Genomic DNA, 24,349 nt, shown 5'->3' with positions numbered 1-24,349 from the left:
ATGGGAAGAAGCTTCTCCAGGAACACTAAGAGGATGTGCAAGACTTTGGGAGAAATAATGACCATTTCCAGGCCAGGCAATAAGCCAGGCTGGGGTAGAGCCCTGGTGGCCGGACATGGGAGGTGGCTTTCGTTGTTTTCCCACATATACACATACACAAAAGGTCCGGGAAGTCTCTAAAGGAAGTTAAAAACGTCATTGCTCTAGCACACTGGGGCCTCCCCCCACCTCAGCTGACCCCCACCCCAGCCAGCTGCATCCAGGGTTCAAAGGTAGAACCAGCTTTCTGCAGCCACAACTGGAGCACACAGCCCTAACCCAGCTCAGCCAGGTACACTCGACCCCTCCGCGGCCAATGAAACTGATCCCGCTTCTAGGTGAGTTTCTGTCCTTGACCCTGGGAGGGAGCAGGGACCGCCAGCATTTTCCTAGCCTTAAATTTGGAGAGATCAATGTGACATAGCACCCACAGTCTGGAGTCAAAAATTCAGGAACGATCCCAACACTTAATCTGCCTTTGACTTTAGATACGTAATTTCCCCTAGCTGGACCTCAATTTCCCCACTATAAAATTCAGTGAGTGGACCAAGCATCCTCTTTAATTGGCTCGTAATTCCCTTTGGATAGTAAACTCCTTTGGGAATGTGGCAAGCCTATAAATTCCTCAGGATAGTATCTCAAAATGTGTTTTAAAAAATAAAAAATTAAAAATGTGTTTTAAAAAACCAAAAAAAATTTAATAACTATCTTTTAATTTATTTAAAAATTTTTTTGGTTTACAGAACTCAAGCTGTAAATTAAATCTATGGTCTGGTTCTCTTCTGGGCCTCTCAACTTAAAAGTTGAGTCCTCCTGTCTCTAAAATTGAGAAACTACATCTTTCTTCTCTATCTCAACAAAAAAAAAAATTCCCAGAGAGACAAAAAAGTATTAAATTCCAAGCCCTTTCAGTAAGTAGGCTCCTTGGATCTTAATTTCAAGCCATAGAAACAACAACCATTGGGGTTCATTTGAACATCTCTTTAAATGATGCTCTCTGTATGAAGAAAATAAATCCTTTGATGTACAACAAATGGATTCTGAGTGAGATTTGGTCACATCTAGGTGCTGTGTAGTTTTAGCTTGGGAATCTCTTGCTACCAGATAAGGATAATTTTTCTTCTGACTTTACTTGGAACAATAACTTATATAACTCATACCCAGTTAGCCCCAAGTGAGTTTCTTGTGAGCAGCCTTCTTGGAACAACAATTTTAAAAAATTTGGGGGGTGTTGGGAGGTGCATCTTCCCAAGGAGTTTCCTTATCTCTTCTTAACAGTCCACTAAAGATTATGTCCAACTTTATTTTCATTCACTTAGAGATAAAGTTTTGCTCTGTCCTGTGTTTCATTGTTTTTAAATTACTCCAGATTGTGCTCTTTCCATTTCCTGAAGATTGGTCTTTGCTCTGTGAATAGTAAAAGCTGAAAATCTTAAAACTTGTATTACAGAAAATAGGTGATTTGGAGGGAAAGTTTCCATAATTAATTGGATTACAGAAATTATTGTCTCCTTTTTTTTTAAATGCACACATTTTAAAATGTCTGATGGTCTTTTCATAGGTGAAATGCAGGCTATTGATCTTATATCATATGCTATGACTTTTTGAGTTAAGAAAAAAAGTACTTTCAAGTTTTAAGTTTTCAAGCATATTATGTATGTGCTGCTAAACAGAAAAATTTCTAGGAAAAGTAAATTTTAAATCATCTTAATTTAATTTTTAAAAGACCCAAAATGGAGGTATGATCACTTATATGATCTTGGGATAGTCACTGTACTTGCTTGGGCCTTAATTTCCTCATTTTACAAATGAGATTAAACTAAATGATTTTCTAAGGTGACCTTCAACTCTTAAATTTGCAAAGGATTGTAAAATGTAAATTCTATGAAGTTAGAGAATGATATTGTGTTATTTACACACTCAATCCCCACCTCAGAGCCTAGGATATCAATCAATCATTCAGTAAGCATTTATTAAGCACCTCCTCTATGTTAAGCATTGTTTTAAAAGTTGAGAATTCAAAAAATAAAAAACAAAACAACAACAACAAAGGAAATAGTCCTTGCTATGAAAGAATTACAATTGTAGGGAGAGACAGAGACAAAGACATGATAGATAGATAGATAGATAGATAGATAGATAGATAGATAGATAGATAGATGGATGATAGTAATAGATAAAAAGAGACAGAAATTATAGAAATAGATGGATGGATGGACAGAGAGGAATAAATAGAAAGTAGATAGATGAAAGATAGCTAGAACTTAATAAGTGTTTTGATAATAGACTAATTGGAGGTTCTATGTCCCACCTGAAGAAACAAGAAAATGTTGTTTTAATATTCTTAACAAAAAATGATTGCAATCTGTTGTTAGCAGTACCATTTATGGGAGCATAGGATTCATAGAGTTAGAACTGGAAGTTACCCAAGAGGTCAACCTTCTCACTTAACATTTTTGAAAACTGAAGTTCAAAAAGGTGAACAGATTTGCCCAATGACACATAGATAATAAATATCCCAGGAGGGATTTAAACCTCTGTGCTCTAAACCTTACAATTTTTTCAATAAGTGCAGTTATCTGATTTGAATTGTGCACTCTCCAATTGAATTTCAGAAAAAAAGCAAAAGGAAAATGTATATTTTAAGTGTCTCTTTTTTTTTTAAGTGTGCCTGTCCACTTTGCTGGACGGGGCCTTTGCTCAGAACTGTGCCAAGACCCACTGTAACCCAAAAGCAAAATGTGAGATTCAGAATGGAGTGGAAGGCTGTTATTGTTTCCCCGGATTCACAGGAAATGGCATAACAATATGTGAAGGTAAGTATTCTCTCATAACTATTAGAATTGTTTTGGACAGAAGAAGACTTGACTGCAAACATTACTATTCCTTTGTTTTACCAAATGTATACAATATGCTTTTTTAAAAATCGATCATCATACAGAAAACTTTTGACCTAGTAAATACTGAATTTGAAATGTACCAGATCTATATTCTCTCCCTTTGAGGGGTGGGGTAGCAGTTATAGGAGCAAAGGGTGTTGCCTGTATCTGTGATTTCACCCTTTGGGAAACTCCCTATGTAGAGACTCTCTCCTGTTGAAAGTCTGCAACTCCCCTGTCATGAATTATCTTAGAGCATTGCCTCAAAAGCTGAGAATTCAGTGACTCACTTATTCTTTATTCCTCAGCTGGTGTATATCAGAGAAAGAGACAGAATTCAGGTGTTTTGGACATCAAAATTGTTCTGTCCACTACATTCCCCATAATAGATCTAATAAAGGTAGTTTATCACATGGAGAGAGACCTTCTTAACTGTGGTTAGCTGACACGAGAGCTACAAAAACAACTGTAAAACCTTTCCATAGGATGGTGACATGCTCATGTGTTCCTTGACCACAATTTTACCTCCCCTATAATATATTCAGATTGATTGTTGAGCCTTGAATTCCTTCCTAGAAAGTTTTCCTTCTTCATCTCTACATTCCTTTAAGATTCATCTCAAATGCCTTTCCCAGACTTCTCAGCTTTCAATATCTTCTTCTTTGAGATTACCTTCCACTTATCCTGTATGTATAGTGTAAAGTGACTTATGTACACGTTGTCTCCTCTATCCAAATAATAACTTCTTGAGAACAGGGATTCCCCCCTCCTTTTTTGTGTGTATCCAGAACTTAGCACAATGCTTAGGCCATGGTAAGCATATGATAAATGCTTGTTAATTGATTGATTGATTGATTGATTCCTCAGGCATCCACTTGAGAAGAATCTCTAGACCCCAACGGGTAGCAAAGAAACATGGGTTTTCCTTTGTGAGGCTAGCCAAGGTTAATCCTAGTTACCAGTTTTGCACAGAAATACAATATCACATAATGTATCTTAACAGATAGTAGGTATAGTGGGAAAACTGCATTTAGTCTTAGGATCCAAGATGGGTGAAATGTTCCTTATGGCAATAAACAATCATCATCTGAAACTTTCTTGAAAGCCCACCTCTTCCACTTCAGTCAACAACATTTATTAAGCCCCTATTATATGCCAGACACTGTGTTAAGTATTTAAAGTATAATGATAAAAGTGAACTAATACCTACCCTAAGGAGTTTTTATTTTATTGAAGGAAATATAAAATTTCCCCAGTTTAAAAAAAGCAAGTGGGATTCACTTTGGAAATATAAATGTCAACTCTACCTTCATTCAAAAACCCATGGAATGAACATATCTTTTTGTTTAAATACAATCCACTTATACTTTAATATTGTAACATTTTTAAGGAATAATAGAAGGGTTAGCTGGTGGTACAGTGGATAGAGCACCAGGCCTCAAGGAAGAAGAAGAAGAAGAAGAAGAAGAAGAAGAAGAAGAAGAAGAAGAAGAAGAAGAAGAAGAAGAAGAAGAAGAAGGTCACTGTTGATATTAGCTTTGTTTTTTCTTCTGTATATGGCTTTTCAGGTCTCAATGTTATGTCTTGAATTCATCCACTGTGTCATTCATGACTTGACTGTTACTACCAGCTTTTCAACTCAGTACACTAATAGGCTTTGTTTAAACATTTTCCATTCTCCATAAGGTCACAGGATTTAGAGCCAAGAGACGTCTTATCCAGTCCCAGAAGGATAACTTAACTGGCCAAGCACAAAAAACAAAAGAATATCTTGGCCAGTTCAGTGGTAATTAAAATAGGAAAGTGGTCCTTGTAGCACAAGCAGACCACAAAGAAAGGGGAGAATTTTGTAACCTGTAGACAAAGCCCTGGTCATCTCACCTTAGTTATCCTTAACACAGTGTCTGGTACATAATAAGGGCTTAGTAAATGTTTGTAGAATGAAGTGGAAGAGGTAGGTTTTCAAGAACATTTCAGATAATGATTATTTATTGCTAGAAGAGGGAGAATTTCAGCCATCAAGTGGGCCAAAGGAGTGAACTTCAAGGCAGCCACAAGCAGCTGAAGGAAGAGCAGAGTAAACTTAATGGGAAAGCAAATGAAATAAATACCTCAGGTACCTCAGGTAATAATCCCAATAACCTTTCCTTCTTTTGGTGTTTCCCAAAGTCCTCTCAATGTTTGGGGATGAAGGAGGGGCAGGATCTCATTCTATACTGCCTATTCAACAGAGTTGCCAATGAGTGAAATTTTCAAAGAGAAATTTTGGCTTGATTGCTAGGAGAAAACAAACAAGCAAACAAAAAATAACCCTAACATCTTGAAATTTTATTAAAAAGGAATGAACTACTTAGAGAGATGAGTTGCCCTATTTTGAAGTTCTAGCAAGCTGAGGTTAGATGCTCACTTGTCAGTTGTATTATTGTGGGGGTTCCTTCCCTTTGTATGAGTTGGTCTCAGTGCCTGTTGGGGTTGCTTCTAACTCTAATTATGTGATACTTGTGGTTCCTTTGAAGAGGTCAATAGACCAACTTTCAATAAAGAAAAAAAAAACACAACTTTCCAAGTTATATAAATTATGTTTAAAATATAATTAAATGGTGAGTTCAGATGAGAACGGCACAATATTATACCTCTAAATGTATTTAAGACAACACTGAGGTTTTTCTAATTAAGCCAGTGTACTGAGCACTGTTAATATTGCATGTGTTTGCTTATAGCATAAACAAGTTGTATTGCGTGATTCAATTTGATAGGCTCTTAAAAAAGATTAAATATACAGCATAGTCAGGCTAAGCCTCATCATAATTAGTTTAATGCTTAAAATATGTAGAGCAAAGCTACAATGGCTTAATAGTACATTAGATCAAGCGTTCGCCTGCTCTGTACATGCAGCAGGAATTTGTAATATGCTGTTCTACAGACTCCACAAAATTCTTTTCAATAAATAATCTTGGATTTTTATGGGGTAGTTAATTGAATGGCATCATCACATTTTGATAGTTCAGTGACCTTCAGAATAGCCCCATCAATCATGTTTGCATATGTTTCCTCTCTAACCATTATTGCCAGGACAACGTTTCTTAGTAAGCAGCTTTCCTACTTTGTTCTATAGGTCGGCAGCAACTGTCATAATTACCATTATTAACATCAATAATTTTACTCCATTTGGACCTTTGCCAAACTAAGGTTTTAATGATGTTTTTAATAGGTTTTTTTTTATAATACCTCCACCCTTAAACAGGGTATGTATTCTTTTTTTTTTTTTCTTTTATTTCCTCTCTCTATGTTGATAACCAACTAAACAGCAGTAAATGTTTTCTATGGAAAAAAGAAAAAAATAGTTCAAGGTCCTTTGGTCTGCCTGTTTTTCATGCTGTAAAACATTTTTAAAAACATAAAAATATACCAGTTGTCAGTGATTTTTCTTTCAAGTTCCCGTTTATATGCACTTTAAAAAAAATCCTTGTCTTATCCAAAGGAACTTGCATACTCATTCATTTGTACAGTATTTTTACTGTCTGCTGTTTTTAACTTCCCCACTAAAAATGTCTGAATCTTTGTATTTAAAAAGGAACATTCATATTTTTAAAATATTATTTTAATCTTTTATTTTTTTAATTTTTCATGAACATTTACTTTTTTTTGTATCTTTACCTTTAATTCTTTTTATCCACATTTTATAAATGAAGAAACAGATTCTGGGAGGTCAGGGGAATTTGGCCATGGTCACACCATTAATAAAACGGCATATCTTCTACTACAAGCAGAGAATTCAAATTCAGATTTTCCTGTGTTCAACTGTGATATTCTATTTACTGCTTCCTACAAGCACTTTCCTCTTGCTGGAAGTTCAACTGCCAAATTCTGCATTTAAAAAGTAGAGCAGCTACTTAAAATCACTTAAAACTTCCTATTTCAGAAATCACATAAGAGCAGGGCCTCTGAAACTTCATACATATGTGTGTGTACAAAAAAAAGAAAGAAAGAAAGAAATGAATATATATGTATATATACATATTTCTGTTACATGTGCATATATATGTATGTATATATGTAGTGTGTATATGTATATATACACATACAGATACACACACATATGATTTCCCTGTACCTTTTTCTCAGAACAATGTTTTAAAACAATACATAATTGAATTATGAATTGAATTATCAGTTAGATATGAATGATAATAAATGTTTTTTTTCCATTTATGTTTTTTAAGCCCCAAAATCTCATGAAGATTGCAAAGAACTCCTGTATGAGAATACTAAAATCCATTAAAACTGCCTATTTCAGAAGTCATAATACAGAATATTCAAACGACACAAATGCATACACTATGAAAATGTCACACAGCCATATAAACCCATACACACTCATGAATACTAAGCCTTCATCTTTTCTTTCTACTTCATGCTAAAGTAACATTTGTTTACAGAGTAAAGAGAAAGATATCATATATTTTAAGCTGAACTTTTCTGGAAATTATATTACAGGGATTTGTATGAGAATACAAATTTCAATTTGTATGAGAAATGAAAAAAATGAGATTTGCTTTCTCCAGTTTTTCTTTAGCTCTATCTCTCTGAGCTATGCAGAGATTAAAACTGGGCCCTAAATGTGGGACTTCAAGTCCATTTTAATCTTTTCATAGTTGGCAATCATAAAACTTTCAAGAGAGTTTAGGGACAACATGTTTGCTTTACCAACACATCTAATGTTCTGTGTTTCTGGGTGTCTTGTGTGAGCTTCCTGCCTTATCAACATTTTTAAGATTACAATTTATATTTTGTAGAAACAGATGATATTTGCTTTGATCAAGGAATGTCCAGTCCCAGGTTTGATAGGAAATCAACATATTCTATAGCCAACTCTTTTATTTCAGAAAATGATGATTTAATTTGAAAATTTCCCAGTTTTCTACTGATTCTCCTCTTCCCCCTGCTTCTCCCTTCAAATGTCTGATTTTGGAGAAATGTTACTGCTCCCTGGGTTTTCTGCCAGAGGATAGGTTAAAAAAAAAAAGTAAAGTAGGAAAAACTCAATTTTTAAAAAGTATATTTTCACTAATATGTTTCACCCTTATGTCACCAACATTTATTATAATAACAATTATAAAGAGTAAGGGAAAACAATGCAGCAAAACTAGCCTATATATCAAAAAAGTTTAAACTGTTTCCAGTGTTCCATAATACACTGCCTCTGCAAATACATAAGAGAATGGCCCTTCTTATATCTGTTTTTTGAGGACAAAATTGGTTGTTCTAATTTTACAACATTCAGTTCCACAAATCACTCAATTTTAATATGCAGTTTCCATATTATGTCCTTCATCAAGACTTCCCGATTGCGTCCTCTTCCCAATAGGTAACAGATTTTCTCATTCCAGAATCACACACGAGTTTTATTGCACCTGTCTTATTCACTCATCTTTGGATTATTTTGTATCATAATCAATTGTGTGTTTTTCTCCCCAGTAGAATATGAGGTCAGAGACTATATTTTTTCTTTAAAAAAGTCACTATTGAAACTTTTTATTTGCTACAACATCTAGCAGACTACTCCTCAAATAGTTGACATATAAACATTTTTATTGATGCTGATTTATTACTTTAGGCATCTTGGAATTAAAAGATTGATCAAACTTTTGGGGAAGATGATGTTTTTGGTAATTTTGTATATTTCATTTAATTTCTGCATACATAGATAATAGCTATGGGTTACTAGTTTTATTTCAAATTATGTGTAAGTGTAGGGATAATAATACTAATCACTCAAAATTATATGATCCCTTAAGGTTTATAAAATGCTTTCTCAATTTTAAAATTAAAAATCAGAAATTAAATGAGAACTGACTGGCATCTTGGCATTTGCAACTCAAAGGACCAAGCATTCCCTTCTCAATTCACAACAGTCCTTGAGCTAATTAATAAAACATTACTATTTTTCACTTTAGGGATGGGGAAACTTTGAGAGGCTTAATTGCATGCCTGTACACAATTAATATGATGTGTGAGGTATGATTTGAACCCAGGATAATTTAGCTTATTTTCAAGTGTTTGAATGTCTCTTAACTTCACAAGAATTAGGCCAATAACATAGCAAGATAAAAAAATTAATCTGATTAAGTCCCTTCCCATGAGGATCTTACAGTCCAGAAGGATAAAATCAAATGTGTACAAAAATAACTAAAATGTCATTGGAAATATGAAATTGAATGACTACTTACAAGTGCTAACAGAGGACATAATTTCAATATGAGTAACCCTGTTGTGTGGTTGTACCTTGCTCAGACCACATCTAGAGTAATAAGGTCAGTTTGGATGTAAGTTTTAGTGTGTTCAGAAGAAGGCCCCCTCTTCTGGGAAAATTCATCATAATGAAAAAAAAAAGTGTACCCTTAGCCTAAAAAAGAAAAGTACAATAGTGACTTAGTCTATTTGGTTCTAGAACACAAACTAGGTACCATGTGTGGATATTACAGAGAGACACATTTAGACTTAATAGAAGGCAAGGCATCCTAACCATTAGAACAATTCAAAAAGGAGAATTGACTACTTCAGGATCCTAGATCAAATCACAGGTTTGAAGCTGAAAAAGGACTTTAGAAACCATCCAATATGTCTTCCTACCTTTCATTTTTGCAGATGAGGAAACTGAACCCAAAGGAGTTACTCAAGTTCATATATTAATGTCTAACATAGAATTTGAATCCAGGAGATTTGCCAGCAGAAGCTAAATGTCCTTTATCAACTTACTAGCTGACCCAGGCTTCTAGATCAATATTTGAGACATTTAAATATGTCTTTTGTCTCCCTAATGTATTGAGAAAGAACTTAGCAAATATTCATAAACTATGTTAAGCACTGGGGATAGTCCCTCCTTTAAGGGAACCCACAGATAATGAACAATTATTTACAAACAAGATTGATGATAGATATATACACATATATACGTGCATATGTATATGTGTGTGTGTGTGTGTGTGTGTGTGTGTGTGTGTGTGTGTGTGTGTGTACAGAGAGAGAGAAAGAGAGAGAGAGAGAGAGAGAGAGAGAGAGATGCATATGTCTGTGTCTGTGAGTATACTCGTCATGGCTCCATTTGGGGTTTTCATGATAAAGATACTGGAGTTATTTGCCATGTCCTTCTCCATATCATTGTATAAATGAAATATGGAGGCACATAAAATTAAGTGATTAGCTTAGGGTCACACAACTACTAAGTACCTGAAACCAGATTTTAATTCAAGAAAATGAGTCTTCCTGACTTCAGCCTCAACAATCTGTCCACTGTGCTACCCAGCTGCCCAACAGTTATAAGAGATATCCTTAGCTACTTCCAGAGAGATCAGATTCTCACTTAATGGAAATTTTGAAGAAAAAAACAAAAACTAATTACTAACATTAGAATTAGAATCTCAGATTTAGAAAAGACCTTAGAAGCTATGTAGGCTAAAATTTTCACAAGCAGGAGCCTTCGCATAACAGAAAACTAAGATCTCAAAGTCAGAAATCTATTTACTGTTTATCCTTCTATTCCCTCAAAGCTTTACACATAATATGTTTATTGTGCTCTTCTTGAATTAGATTGGATCTCATCTGAGTATCAAAAAAACTAAAAGAACTGAGAACCACTAAGAACTCCATATTATTGTACACATTTTACAGATGAGATTAAGTGATGTGGCTTAGAGCCAGTAAGTGTCAAGGCTGGGATTCAAATCCAACTCTTGCTGACATCAAGATCAGCATTTTATCTAACATGCCCCACTGGATACTAATTGGATCTTGATTTCTGATATAGTATCTGAAGTCAGTATTGCCTTTCCAGTGCTATGAATATAATCATAGATTCAGAGTTGGACAGAATCTTAGTAGTCAATGAGTACAATCCTTTTATTATTTTTTGGTAGAAAAATAAATTAAGGACCAGAAGTTTTTAAGCATCTTGCTCAGAATCACACAGCTATTAAGTGCCTAAGAAAGTATTTAAGCCCAGATCTTATTAGCTTCAAGTTTAAGACTCTATCCATTACACCAAATTGCCTCTCATTCCTTCATAGAAACTGTTCTATAATGGTGGAACATGGACATAGCTTTGCCTGGCCTCCTTGAATTTTAGTCTCCTTATTAGTCAAAAGCATAGACTCTTATTGATCTTATATTTATATTTTCATTGATTTGGTCTCTTAAAATGTTATTCCTAATATATGGAATATCTTTAGGGCTTGCATGTTGCTCTCACTCAGTGTTTGCAAAATCTTTGTGCCTGGATGTACACTGTTGGAGGGAGTTTTACCTCATCCAATTTTATATTATTTCTTAACCTACCCTAAGTTGGAGTCAGGAAGGAATGAAACTTTTTTTTTTCTTTATTGCTTTGAAAGGACTATTATTAGCATCTGACTACAACTAAACACATAAATGGTGTTGTTGAAAAAACCCATCCCCCAACCACGAGAGGGTTTTTGAAGGTCTAGTTGATTATTCATATAGGGAGACTTATTTGTTTAATTAAAAATGTGTTTTAACCCATGCCAAGTGTTACTAACTTCCTTTCTCTAGGAAAATTCCTTTTTATCCTTTTCAATGACTCTGAAATCAACCAACAGATTACATATTTGGAGGATGTAGGAAAATTCATTTAAGAAGCTGTTAATATATTATCTCAGATAATGTTCCACTTTCTGTCTGCCAGAGATATGATTTTATATCCTGTGTTCCTGTATCAAACATAAAATTGGTCCCATGGCCCAGAAGTAACGAATAGATTTGTCTAATTTGTTAGGCAGAAATATGAAAGAGTATAGCACAAAATGGATTTCGTAGTTGTATAAATGTAGCGCAAATTTAACAGTAAATTTTGGAAAGGTTTTTACAAAATAAAAATGTGATTTGTTTTCAGTAAGGAAGGTATACTTCACTAAATAATAAAACATTATGGCACAAGGTTATTGGGATAGATTACTGACTGCAATACTTTCAGCTATCTAGATCCTTGCCATATAGTGAATTGTAAAGGTCTCAGGCTTTAAATCACCATTGTTATGCTTATATTTGTGAGGTCTAAGAGAGAAACTAGTAGAAAATGTTCTAGTCAGAGGAATTAGAATATGAAGAAGAATGTTGCAGAGAAGTGTAATGGAAGATGATATCTTTAGATGCAACTCAGATGGTTTTTGCATTAAAATGTGAATAACAAGTATTATTGGTCAGACTGGCTTCATTACTGATAGGTTCTATTAAATGGATTATATTTAATGCAACTTGATGCTATTTTCGACTTCAACCATGAAGTTTCCTCTGTGTGTCTGTGTGTATGTGTGCGCACTCTGATATGTCATTATATTACGTGCAGAAATATAACTGGAATATTTTTGCCCAAACTTTTTGTATATAATTGTTTAAACTTCCCCAATTGCATTGCCTAAAAGAGAGGAATATGAAAAAAATTGGTCAAATCTTGTATATCAAAGCACTTTACGGAGGAAATTAACACTTTGGGCCTTTACTTGCCATGGATAGAGATAATGACCTTCTCTAGCAAGATCAGAATCTAACCAAACATTGTATTCTAAATATAGAGCACAAAGCCTTGTGCCATTTGTGAAAATGCTATCAGGAAGAAAACCTGAGGACTGAGTTTCTGCACTGTATTTTTTAGGGACATAGATTTAATTTAGAGATTATAGTTTGAAAATAAAATTTACAGTATGAGTGTTTTTGGCTGATAAGAAATTGATTTTGTGACCTTGGTGTGCGTTAATTGAAATATCTGGCTCTGTGTCTTGACTAGGTTAAAGGAAACCATATATGCCTGGAACCATATTATTCCTTCACCTTGAACTCTGCAATTAATCATAGTTGTAATCACCAAGAGGAAGGAAGCTACCATTTTGCTCTAGAAATGGAAGTTGAACAACCCTTGTTCATTGTCTGATGAATGGGATCATACATAATTAGCCTCAAACTCAGTTGAGTCACTCCAGTCTATGATGGATTTTCTTTCATTTGAATTAATATTAGCATTGAATGTATATAGAATGTTTTCCAGTAAAATATTCTTACAAAATTTTTGTATTTACAAAGTGAATTATTAAGATCATTGTGAAATTAGATATGGAGAAAAGAACTTAAAATTTCATATTTTTAGGTGTTGTCTAGTACTTAGAATGTACTTGAAAGGATGTACTTGAATTAATACAAACATACCACTATAATAATTAGAAGTTTTTCTAAGTCAGAGAACCTTAAGAGAACATCTATTCCAAGTCCTTCATTTTTTGATAAGAAACTAAGGCTTAGAAAATGTTTGACATTCATAACCAAATCCCCTAAGGAAATTCCTGAGGCAAAATGAAATTGACTGATCCAGGGTCATTTAGCTAGAAAGTAATAATGGCAGGTTTTTTAGACCCAAACGCAGGACTCTATCCACTCTAGAGCTCTGTGACTGAATGATATTAGTTTTTTGAAAAAGTAGACTTGATAAGGGAGGTATGGTCTTCTGCCGCTATTCATTCTGGAATTTGACTCAGACATCTGATGATGAATTGTGTTTACATTGAACTAATTGTTTTGCAATTTTTTCTTCTTGTTGTTGCATATGTATGGTCACTTATTATTTCTTTAAGAGAAAGCTGCATGTACTCCATGTCATAAAGATTCCAATGTTAACTTTTCTTGTGCCATATGGAAGATGGCTTCTGAAGATTAATTCTAGGCATATAGTCAGAGAAACCCATTGAGAATACCAAAGAAATTAGAACAGCACTTTGGTGCATATGGAGTGCAATGCAGACAAGCAGATGCTTGATTATAGCTTTATGTTTGTTCAACTAATGTTATGTTCATTGCAGCAATTTTGTTATACACCAGGATGTGGAGGAGTATGGCCTATCAGATGTACTTTAGATTTAAATTTTTGAAACTGGTTTATTTGTAGAAAAATGTTTCTGAAAGTTTCCATCAGGAAGCAGTTATTTTTCTGCCAATAGGTTATTTTCAAAACTTTAAAAAAGTTAAATCACAGCAACTGTAAATTCTTTTATGGTGATGAAGTAAAGAGTGATTCTGAATTGAGTTTTGATCTGTTTTTCTTAGTAAATTTAGACAGAACAGTCTGAATAGGTATCTAATCTGGGTTAACAAGTGAAAAAGACTTTGAAATCTGCAAAATTTTTGTGATCATCATCCCATTTGAACCTAACAACAATCCTATAAGCTGTAGGCTTTTGTAAAGAAGCTGTAAGCTATTATTATAGTCATTTTACAGATGAGAAAACTGGGGCTCAGTGAAAAAGTGACATGCTCATATTCACACAGCTAGTAAAAGTCAGACTTTAAATCTGAACCCAGGACTTCCTGATTCTGAGACAGCACTTGAAATGACCATGCCATAAAACCTTATTCAATTCTAAATGTCAGTATACAATGATGTCCCATTGGATTTGCTTGTAGGTTTTGTTGTTAGCTTACATTGTTTATTTTTTAATGATTGGCCCAATAATTTAGTAGATATGCTTATGCAATTCTTGGATTATACTAAGTTGGATGAAAATATCAAAACATTGAAAAATGGAGGGAATAATTCAAAGGGATTTAAAATGTTAGGTTATCCTTTTAAGCCATATTTGACTTAAATTTATAATTAATGAACACAAGATAGCAAATTTTGAGAAGCAAACCAAAGCTTACTTTTTAGAAATTTAGGCCTCTTAAGGAATAGCCATTTATTGGAATTAAAACTGCTCTGATCTCACTTTTATAAATATAAATTCTCTCTTTTATAATCTTATTAATAAGTAGAAACATAAAATTTCACTGAGGAAGACTTGAGAATCCATCCAGTTTAGCTCTTATCCTCCATTTTACATCTAACCAATGGTCATCATCATTAAGCATATATTGAGCTCCTGCTATGTATCAATAACTATCTTAATCACCAGGGATAAAAAAGAAAGGCAAAAAGTCCCTGTATTCAAGAAGCTCACAATTTAACAAGGTGGCACCAACTAAATAAATATGCATGACCATCTAGCCTTTGCTTAGATGCAGTATTTTTAAGTAATAATAAGGACCCACTGCTTTCTAGGGTAGCCCACTGGACTTCTGAAATGGCAATCAAGACTTGATAAATTTATTCATAATTATGAAATTTATATTTGATTGTAATTTCTGATTAATACAGAAAAAAGATAGTTTGTTAGTTTACATTGAACAAATACCAAGTGAATGCTCATGTTGGACAATTATATTTAGAATCATAACCTCACTTGCCTCCTTTTCAGCATATGTTTATAACATATTACTCTTTTCCAGTTTATAAATTGTTTATTTATTTATATATTTATACCAAATATTTGTTATTAGTTTGGTTATATAGTTAACCAAATTAACTCATATTAACATAGTTCTTTCAAGGGTATAAACCTATTTCTATACAATAATGTTATAAGAAAGCATGACAGAAATTATTATCCCCACATTATTGTTGGGGAAAGTGAGAAGTGTTGAGGTTAAATGACAGCTGAGATCTCATAGCCTGTAAGAGTTCTCCAGGATAAAATTCCAGATCTTTTTGCTTCAAGTAATAGCTAACATTTATTTAAAGTTTAAAGGATTTAAATCCCCAATGGTCTCTGTTGGCTTCCAGGATCAAATATGAACTTTTCTGTTTGGCACTCAAAGCCTTTCTAATAGACCCTTCCTGTCTTTCCAGTCTTCCCTGCCATGTACTCCTCAATCTCCTGACACCGGCCTCCTGGCTATTTAGGGAGTATTCCACTTCTCAAAGCATTTTTTTCTGACTGTTTTTCATGCCTGAAAAGTTCTTCCTTCTCATCTCTACCTACTGGCTGCCACAACTTTCTTTAAGTCCCAAAGAAAGTCCCACCTTCTACAGGAAACGTTTCCCTATCCCTCTTAATTTACACCTTCCCTCTCTATATTATAATCACTGTATTCTATTTATACCTTGTTTGTAAATATTTGCCTGTCTCCCCCATTAGATTGTGAGATCTTTTAGGGAAGGCCCATTTTTTGCCTCTTTTTTGGATACCCAAAGCTTCACAGAGTACATTGCACATGATGACACTTAATAAGACTTAAGTCTACTGAGTAGCTACATTATATATGTTTCATCTGATTCTCACAAGAACATTGTGAGATAAGTGCTTTTATTAGAGCCATTTTATAGAAAATGAAACTGAGGATAAGAAATGTTAAGTGCCTTACCCAAGATCATATTATATAGTCAGTAATTGTCTAAGGCAGAATTGGAAGTCAGGTCTTCCTGCCTCCAAGTCCACTGCTGTATCTGCCACCCAGCTGTCTAATGCTCACTGCTTTTTGAAGACAAAAAAGGAAGGATCTTTTTTCTCATTATTGAGTTTTTCCCCAAATCTCCATGTAGGACTAGATACTATTATTCTATAAAATTAATTGAGTGTCTCATCCTTTTCCTGATGCTTGCTTAACTCATTTTACATATAAATTCTATTTTATTTCTGGCCCTGTAGTCCTTGTAAACCTGTGTGGTTGGATGAGTAATTCTGTCAACATATGTCTAAAACAGATCTTAACCTGGGATCCATGAACTTTTATATATATATACATAAATAAATATGTATGCACATATTCATATATTTATCTTAACAACTATAGTTCAGCATAATTGGTTCCTTTTATAATCTCATGTGTTTTAATTTATATGTATAAAAATATTCTGAATGGGACCATATAGAAAAGGTTAAGAGACCCAGATTTAAAAAGGCATTCATTTTAGTGACATTTTGAAGTAGTAATTAAATGATAGATAGATGGATAGATAGATAAATAAATAGGTAGGTAGATAAATAGATAGATAGATGATATATATGTATAAAACATATCAATGTATAGATATATAGAGAGATAATATAAATAGATAGATGATAGGTAGAAATATAGATAATACAGAGATATATACCGATAGAGAAATAGCTATAGTTAGATAGGAGGAAATAGAATAATAAGAAATAGATCGACAAATTTAATTTGTGATACCTTATTAAAAAGAAATATTTTATAATGGACAGAGAGCCACCTGTGAGGTGGAAAAGTTACACACTGACCATATGATTCTGTGTAAGACATTTAGCCTCTTATTAGCTCTTGAAAAATCCTTGATACTATCAATTGCAGAAAAGATGTCAACCAACATTGTTAGTGAGTTTCCTTGCATTGGAGTTCAGTACATCTTGAAGTCACAAATCCAGTTCCTTTTACCCTCCATAATATTCACATCTAAAATTCAGTTTGAGATTGTCATGAAAAGTGACACAAAACCAATATTTACTGAGATGCTCCTTGCAAAAAAAAAAAAAAAAAAAAAGACTCAAGAAAAAGGAAAAGCTTTTTGTTTGTCCTCTTATTCAAAATGATCCTTAATTTTTTTTAACTGTGTGAAATTCCAAGGATCTTTAATTTTCTCAGCTTTGGAAATTCCTCCTACCAAAACAAATTTTAACTAAACTAGGACTCAGGTTTAGCCTAGACAGTTGTTCAAGTTACATAAAGATTAAGTGGTTTGCCCATAGTCAATAAAACTAGGAAATAATAGAATTAGGATTTGAACTCAGTCTTCCTGAATTCATGCACAGCACTTTATTCAAAATACTGCTATACTTTCTCTACAGAATACTAAAACTCTGTGCAATTATCAGATATCCCAACTTTTGTAAATATTCTGATGTCTCCTTACTGTTACCCCACTCCCCATTTAATTGTAAACATATAATAACATTATTTATGGACTATAAATTCACTATCATCTAGCTTTCATGCCAAATTGAGAGTATATAAATGTTTTTCCTTTGACATTGTTCCCTTTTTATTTTGAGATTTAGTTGTAAGATTACCACTGGGCATGTGCGGCAGTAGTCCTGAAGGTAAAGGATGGCCCCACCCAATGAATTATTGGCAAGAAAGATCTTTTAAAAAGTTTCAGTTCTTGAATTTCTTGGAATCAAGAAGTATATTTGTTGTTTAATATAATGAATATATGCCAAGAAAACTCCAAAGAAGATCACAAAGAGTCAGATATGACTGAAAATGAGTAAACAATAACAATAATGAATACAAATGAAGACCCTAAAAAGAAATTTCCCTCTATCTTGGAAACTTAGACAAATGTAGGGATTTACATTCTATAGAAGAAATTTAAATTTAGAAAAAAAGAGATTAACAGCAAAAATTAAAACCCCTTGATACTTGATTTTTTTTTTCTTCTCTCTGTTTATTTTTTACATCTCTACCCTGAAACTATTTCACTTGTTCAGTCTCTTCTGAAATTCTTAAAATATACTTTTAAAGAAAAGTATTTTAAAGAAAAAGCAAACATTTTGTAACAACTGCATCATATAAAGTACTTCACTTTTATTTTGAAAAGTAGATTTTCAAACTCATGAAGCCCAGATTCTAGTGGGGTAACTGAGATCCTTCACTATTTTGAACCTGGTTAGATATGACCAAGAAAAGCACAATTTTCAGTAAGAATAATCCTGTCCTTAATGCCCTTAGGTATGAAAATAGCATTGAATAACCTTAAAATGTCAGAAATTGTGGCTGCATTTACTTCATCTATACATCAGTATTATAGCATGGCCTATGGCAAATGATGTGGTTCATAAAATAAAATTAGGCAGACAAAGGAGAAGTGGTTATAGGAAGTGATAAGTATAAATTCAGAAATGGGAGAGATCATGGAATGTCTTCTAATTCATCTTTGAAGTCCACTGGATTTCACCTTCCCAAAAAGTGAATCTGTCTTAGGATCAAAGATCTAGAGATAGATTGAAGAGAATTTTGACTTTAAGAAAATTGGGAATGTTTTTTGATTTGATGTAAACATTTATTAAAAATCTGCTATAGTCAAAGCAGAGTGCTGTGCTCTTGACTTGCAATGATAAAAATCATCCGTGCCATTCACTTTTAAAGAGATATCAATGACAAATAAATGCATACAAAAGCATAGCAACTAGGTGGAATCTGGAATCTGGAAAATTAATATTCCTGAGTTCAAATTGTGACTTTGACCCAGATAATGATATGCAGAAAAAAATGGCAAATAACTGCAATATGTTTGCCAACAAAGCCCCAAAATGGAGTCATAAACAGTTGAACCCCACTGTAATGATAAACAACAACAATAACAACAGAAAAATAAATCAGGCAAAGTATTTTAAGAAGATCTGAGATGAAAAATTATCTTTCATTTGGGATAAGGATGAGAGAGTCTGAGAAGGTCAAGGAGGTATCACCCAATATGAGCCTTAAAAGAAGATAAATGATGTATTCAGATATCAAAAGAGAGCATTCCAAGCATGCATGCTTCCTTTTATATCTTTGATCATTTTCAAATTCTTTTTTTTAGGTGTTGCAGAAATATAAATGAAAAGTATTAAATCAAAGGGTATTGAGGAAAGGATATTTAGATTAGTAATGGGCCTGAGGTTTGTGTTTTATGAGTATTACTTGAGAAAATTAAAGGTATTTAATCTAGAAAAGAGAAGATTGCTGATGGGGACAATGATGGGTATATTTAAGAATGTGAAAAAATATCATTTAAAGGAGGGTGAAAAATGGTACAAAATGTTGGTTTTCTGATGACTACGTCTATGCATTGGCTTTTGAATATGTCAAGATCCTGTTTTAACCCTTGGATTAGCAAAAGTGGATTAAAAAACTGGGTTATCTGGAATAATGCGTTTGGGAAAGGGCCCTAGAATAGAGAGGGAATAAAGCAGCCCATGAATATACAAGTACCAAATAGCTACTAATGTAAAATACTGACCTCATGGAACTACCATATTTTTCTTAAAAGTGAGTTATAGTTTGCCAACCCTGATTCAGAATGTTATATCAAACAGTGTATGTTTTTAAAATTGAATATATAGATATAGATACTATAAATACCATAATGTTTTTAATTGGATATATTGAACACATTTAACTATAGAGATTGGCAGTTTATTTTGCCCTATTATAGTAGAATTTAAGCTTCCCGAGGACAAGAACTATAAACTTTTTGTCATTGTACATGCCAGGTTCTAAAATAGTGTCTGGCACATAGTAGGAGATTAACACATACTTACTAAATGAAATTTAAATGAATTGCAGCTTCCTATAGCCATATGCTATGGTAAAGTCAGCATAGGATGGCTGAAACCATTCCATCTGGGATGAAAATTTTACTATTAAAAGAGACACTAAAGGCTCCATCCAAATTTCTTAAAGTGATCAGTTTATGTTTGGTTCCCAACACATTTATTGAGTTTAATATGTATTCAAAATATCTCTTATTTGGGGATGTTTCCCTTTGTCCTCATTTTTGATTGTTAGCCAATCTTCTTTCTGAATATTTTTGCCTTCTATTTCTGACACCAGACTAGTGTTTTAATTTAAAATTATTGACAATTATTTCAAATAGAACCCCAGCTGCTTTTAGCTAGTGATAAGTCAACAATTCAGAAAATGTTTGAATTTGAATTGCAAACATAACATTTGAATTTCAGTTTGATTGTAATAGTTACAATGCCTGACTCTATACCATAAATTTTGAAAGTTGGGATTATAGAAGAAATGCAGGGAAAAATCAGGTTTTGTAGTGAAATGTTTTAATGAAGTAAGATTATAAATGTCATGCAGTACCAAATAAATTGATTAAAATATTATAATAAGCTTATTTATGCAAATATTTCCTATATGTTTTATTGAGGTATTTTATTTTGTTGTTGAGTTCTTTCAGTCATGTCTTCATAACTTCATTTTGTGCTTTTCTTGGTAAAGATACTTGATTAGTGGGAAAAATAGGAGAGGTAGTGTTCCTTTTTGAGCATAGTAGGAAACTGTAGTACATAAAGATTTTATTTAAGATCACATCAACGACACCATGATTGAATTTGGCCCAATACATATTTTTGTGCTAGTAGTAATGAGGAAAGAAACAAGCAATCATTAAGGGTTTACTGTATCAGGCTCTGTGCTAACGATGGGGCTTGGACATCAAACATTGGGGTTTGGCCACCAAATGATAGGGAGTGTGGGTTTTAACATAAAATATATTGGGGTTTGGGTCAGTGTCCAAAGTATATCAAAAGAATGTATAGCTTTAGACTTCCAAAATAGCAGGCAAAAGATTTTATTATGCTGCTAACAGTAGGCTAAATCCATAAGGGTTTTTACCAAAGAAAAGGGGCTTTGGCAATTAACAAGGAGAAAGACCCATTTCCTAGCAGAACTCACAATTAACCTAGGAGAAGATGCCATTAAAGAAGGAAGGACTGGCAAGTTTCTAATGAACCCTTAATTCTGTAAAGCAGGTTAAACCTAAAAAGGATTTAGGGGGCTGGTCATTGTGATGTCTAGAAATCAGATTAACCCCAAAAAGGAGCTAACCAGTTAGTGACGTACAGTAAATTTTTTTTAGGGAAATATAATCTTAGGGACTGACAGCATAACTTGGCCTTTTGATTAGAAACAATAAATTGTAGAGTCTTAATGATTTTGTCTATGCAAGGAATTGACAAGAAACAAAAGGTCTACTTGAGAACAAAACATTCTCTTAAGGCCCACATAACTCTATCAGTGTTCCTCTTTCCTTGTTTCGGGAAGTAGTTTGGCTTCCACATTGTTTACAGTAATTTAGGGTGTCTCTGTCAACACCCACCTAGCTACCAAGGATCTCATCATTACACTTACACTTGTAATAAAAGTACAAGAAAGACAGTTCCTAAAACTCAAGGATCTTACATTCTAATGGAGAAAGGCAATGTAGAAAAGGAGGCGAAAAGCCGGAAGAGGGGGTATTTGATGTAGGGGGCATAGTTTTAAAGTCCAGCATTCAGGAACAGGACTGAGAAGAGAATAGATATTGGTCTTAATCCCTCCCCAAGTGGATGTTCTAGAAGGAACTTCTCAAGACCATATAGTCAACATAGAGAAAGTCTCACAGTGGTTGAAAATTCCAAGATAAGGAGACCCCCAAGCATTGAGAGAAGTTCCAAGATAAGAGGACCTGATTTGGTCTTATCTTATCTTATCTTATTCTTACCAGAATAAGACCAAGAAAGGAATGAACGTAGCTAATTACAAAGAAAAAATGGGAGGGGGAATCCCTATCTTCAAAGGGTTTGCAGTCAGGAGTGGCAGATAGGATGGAGAGGAGTGGCAGATAGGACGGAGAGGTGAAAGTTACAGTATTTACAGAGATAAGGAAACAGAAGATAATTTAAGGAGAGAAATCTTCAAACTACAAGATTAGAGCTCAGATCTCCCAGCCAACTGCAGTTTCTAGTAGACTAAGTTCCCCATCATGCATAACAATGAGTACAAAGAAAATGTCTCATTCAACAGCAAATGGCTTTCACTATTGTGCAGATGCTAGTTGGGATTTTTCAAAACCTGCACTATAGTTTAAATTCATTGCAATTACTTCATAACCCAAATTTTGCCAAAGACATTTATTGTTAATTATCCTCATAATTATAGGGCTATTCATTTAGTCCTTGTGTTAGATACCTTTATAATGATGCATTGTTAATATGCATTCTTATTATTTAGGATCCTCCATGAATTAATTTCTCTCTCTTTTTTCACTTGGATTTAGTTTTTATTTATTCTTTGTTATATGGATTTACATGGATTACAATTTTCCACTTTGAAAATCAGCAAATTAAGCTAGGAATTTTACAACCCACACCTCCATTAAGTGAAAGAAGTATAAATTAATCCCTTCTCTTTGTTCTCTACTCCTCCTTTCTGTATCTTTTCCAAAAGATTTGCCCCCACCGTTTTCTTTTCAAATATATTTTCTCTTTTTTATTTATTTCCCGTTTATTCTTTCCATCTTGCTCACCACTTCCTCAAGGAGAAAATGTGTATAGAGCCTACTATAATGATAATTCACTGTTATTACTGTTATTGTTATTCTTATCTGTTATTCAGTTCTGTTCAGCTTTTCACAGCCCATGGACCTGTCCATAGGGTTTTGTTGTCAAAAATACTGGAGTGGTTTGTCATTTCTTCTTGCTCTAGTGTGTCCCCATTTTACAGATGAGGAACTGAGGCAAATAGTCAACTTGCTTAAGATCACATAGCCAGTTAGTCTCTGAATCTTAATTTGTACTTAGATCTTCATGACTCCAGGAGAGGTATTCTATTCACTGAGCCAGCTTAGCTGCCCTATCCTTTGTAGTCTACTTGTATTCTTTGCTTTCTTTTTTTCTCTTTCCCTACTTCCCTATTAGGCTGTCTTCTCACCAGTCCCTTGCTTCCAAGACCAAATATGATATCTGCTATCTTTCCTCCCTCCCTTCAACTGCTGTCTAGTTCCAAAACCATAATCAAATCAATATTACCTGGTACTGAAAAGGGTGAGTTAATTTACTCCTCTAAAGACTTCGTTTACTATCCCAATAACTTTCTAAAACAAAACACCCCTCCCTAGCTATTGCTCTCCTTTCTTTGTTGTGTCCCCATATTACAAGGGAAACTACTTTAGAGTTACGACTTTCTCTCTTTATGTACTTTCTGTCATAAACATTTGTCACACTGCTTGCCACATAACATTTAATAATCATTCATTTTCTTTATTTCTTCTCTTCTTTGATTCTACTTTCACTTTTTTACTTCTCATTGGCTATTTTATTCTTTCATTTTTTCTTCTTATTGCTATAGCTAGTATATATTTTTTAAATTTTTTATTAAATTATTTAGTATTTCTCCCCAGTTACATGTAAAACAATGTTTAACATTTCTCTACTTTCACTTATTCCCCTATGTTTTTTTTCTTTCTTCTATTTATTTTTCTTTTCTCCTTTTTAAAATTTTTCTTTATTTTCAATTTCTTTTTACTTCATCTCTTTCACTCTTATTATATAATATTTTGCTCCCTGTCAGCATTCCTACTGTTTTCAATAGCTTCCAAATGATTAAGAAAGATGAATTATTACCTTTCTTAAGTCTCTCAATTAATCCAAATCCAGTTCACCAAATGATAGTCTAATTTATGTTGCCAAACTTCCACTTCCTATTAATGACTATCATTCAACTGCCCAAAGATAAAATGCCAAATTTATGTGAGAACTTATTTTGATTTTAAATGTCTTATCCAATGAAAACCTGTGCTTTCTATCAAGATTTCACAAATCCATATATAGACATAATAGAGTTATATATAGTTTTATATATATATATACACTATATATATTTATTTATAATAAGAGAATCATATGAGTCATAGACATAGCAAAAAGTCTTTCAGTATTATTTGTTTTGCATTTAAGTAGGTAAATCATTACCATTTTTGCCTTTTGTGGAAGGAAAATCAAAAAGTAAGAACACATTGTCTTGGATTAATGAAATTATCTTCTAGCAGAATCATTGTT

General features: G+C 33.5%; 1 protein-coding gene across 1 annotated transcript in view; it reads left to right on the top strand.

Annotated features, from left to right (window-relative positions):
- Positions 1 to 226: 226 nt before the first annotated feature.
- Positions 227 to 24,349, top strand: part of ADGRL4 (adhesion G protein-coupled receptor L4) — a 125,569-nt gene continuing 101,446 nt past the window's right edge. Inside the window, exons 1-2 of the mRNA XM_051999166.1 lie at positions 227 to 377; positions 2,706 to 2,855. Coding sequence (XP_051855126.1) covers positions 356 to 377; positions 2,706 to 2,855 — 172 coding nt within the window. The 5' untranslated portion in view covers positions 227 to 355. The remainder of the gene's footprint in view (positions 378 to 2,705; positions 2,856 to 24,349) is intronic.

This window comes from Antechinus flavipes, chromosome 4 (assembly GCF_016432865.1).
Source record: "Antechinus flavipes isolate AdamAnt ecotype Samford, QLD, Australia chromosome 4, AdamAnt_v2, whole genome shotgun sequence".
In the NCBI taxonomy this organism is placed as follows: Eukaryota; Metazoa; Chordata; class Mammalia; order Dasyuromorphia; family Dasyuridae; genus Antechinus; species Antechinus flavipes.
This window is presented reverse-complemented; position numbering and strand designations above follow the sequence as displayed.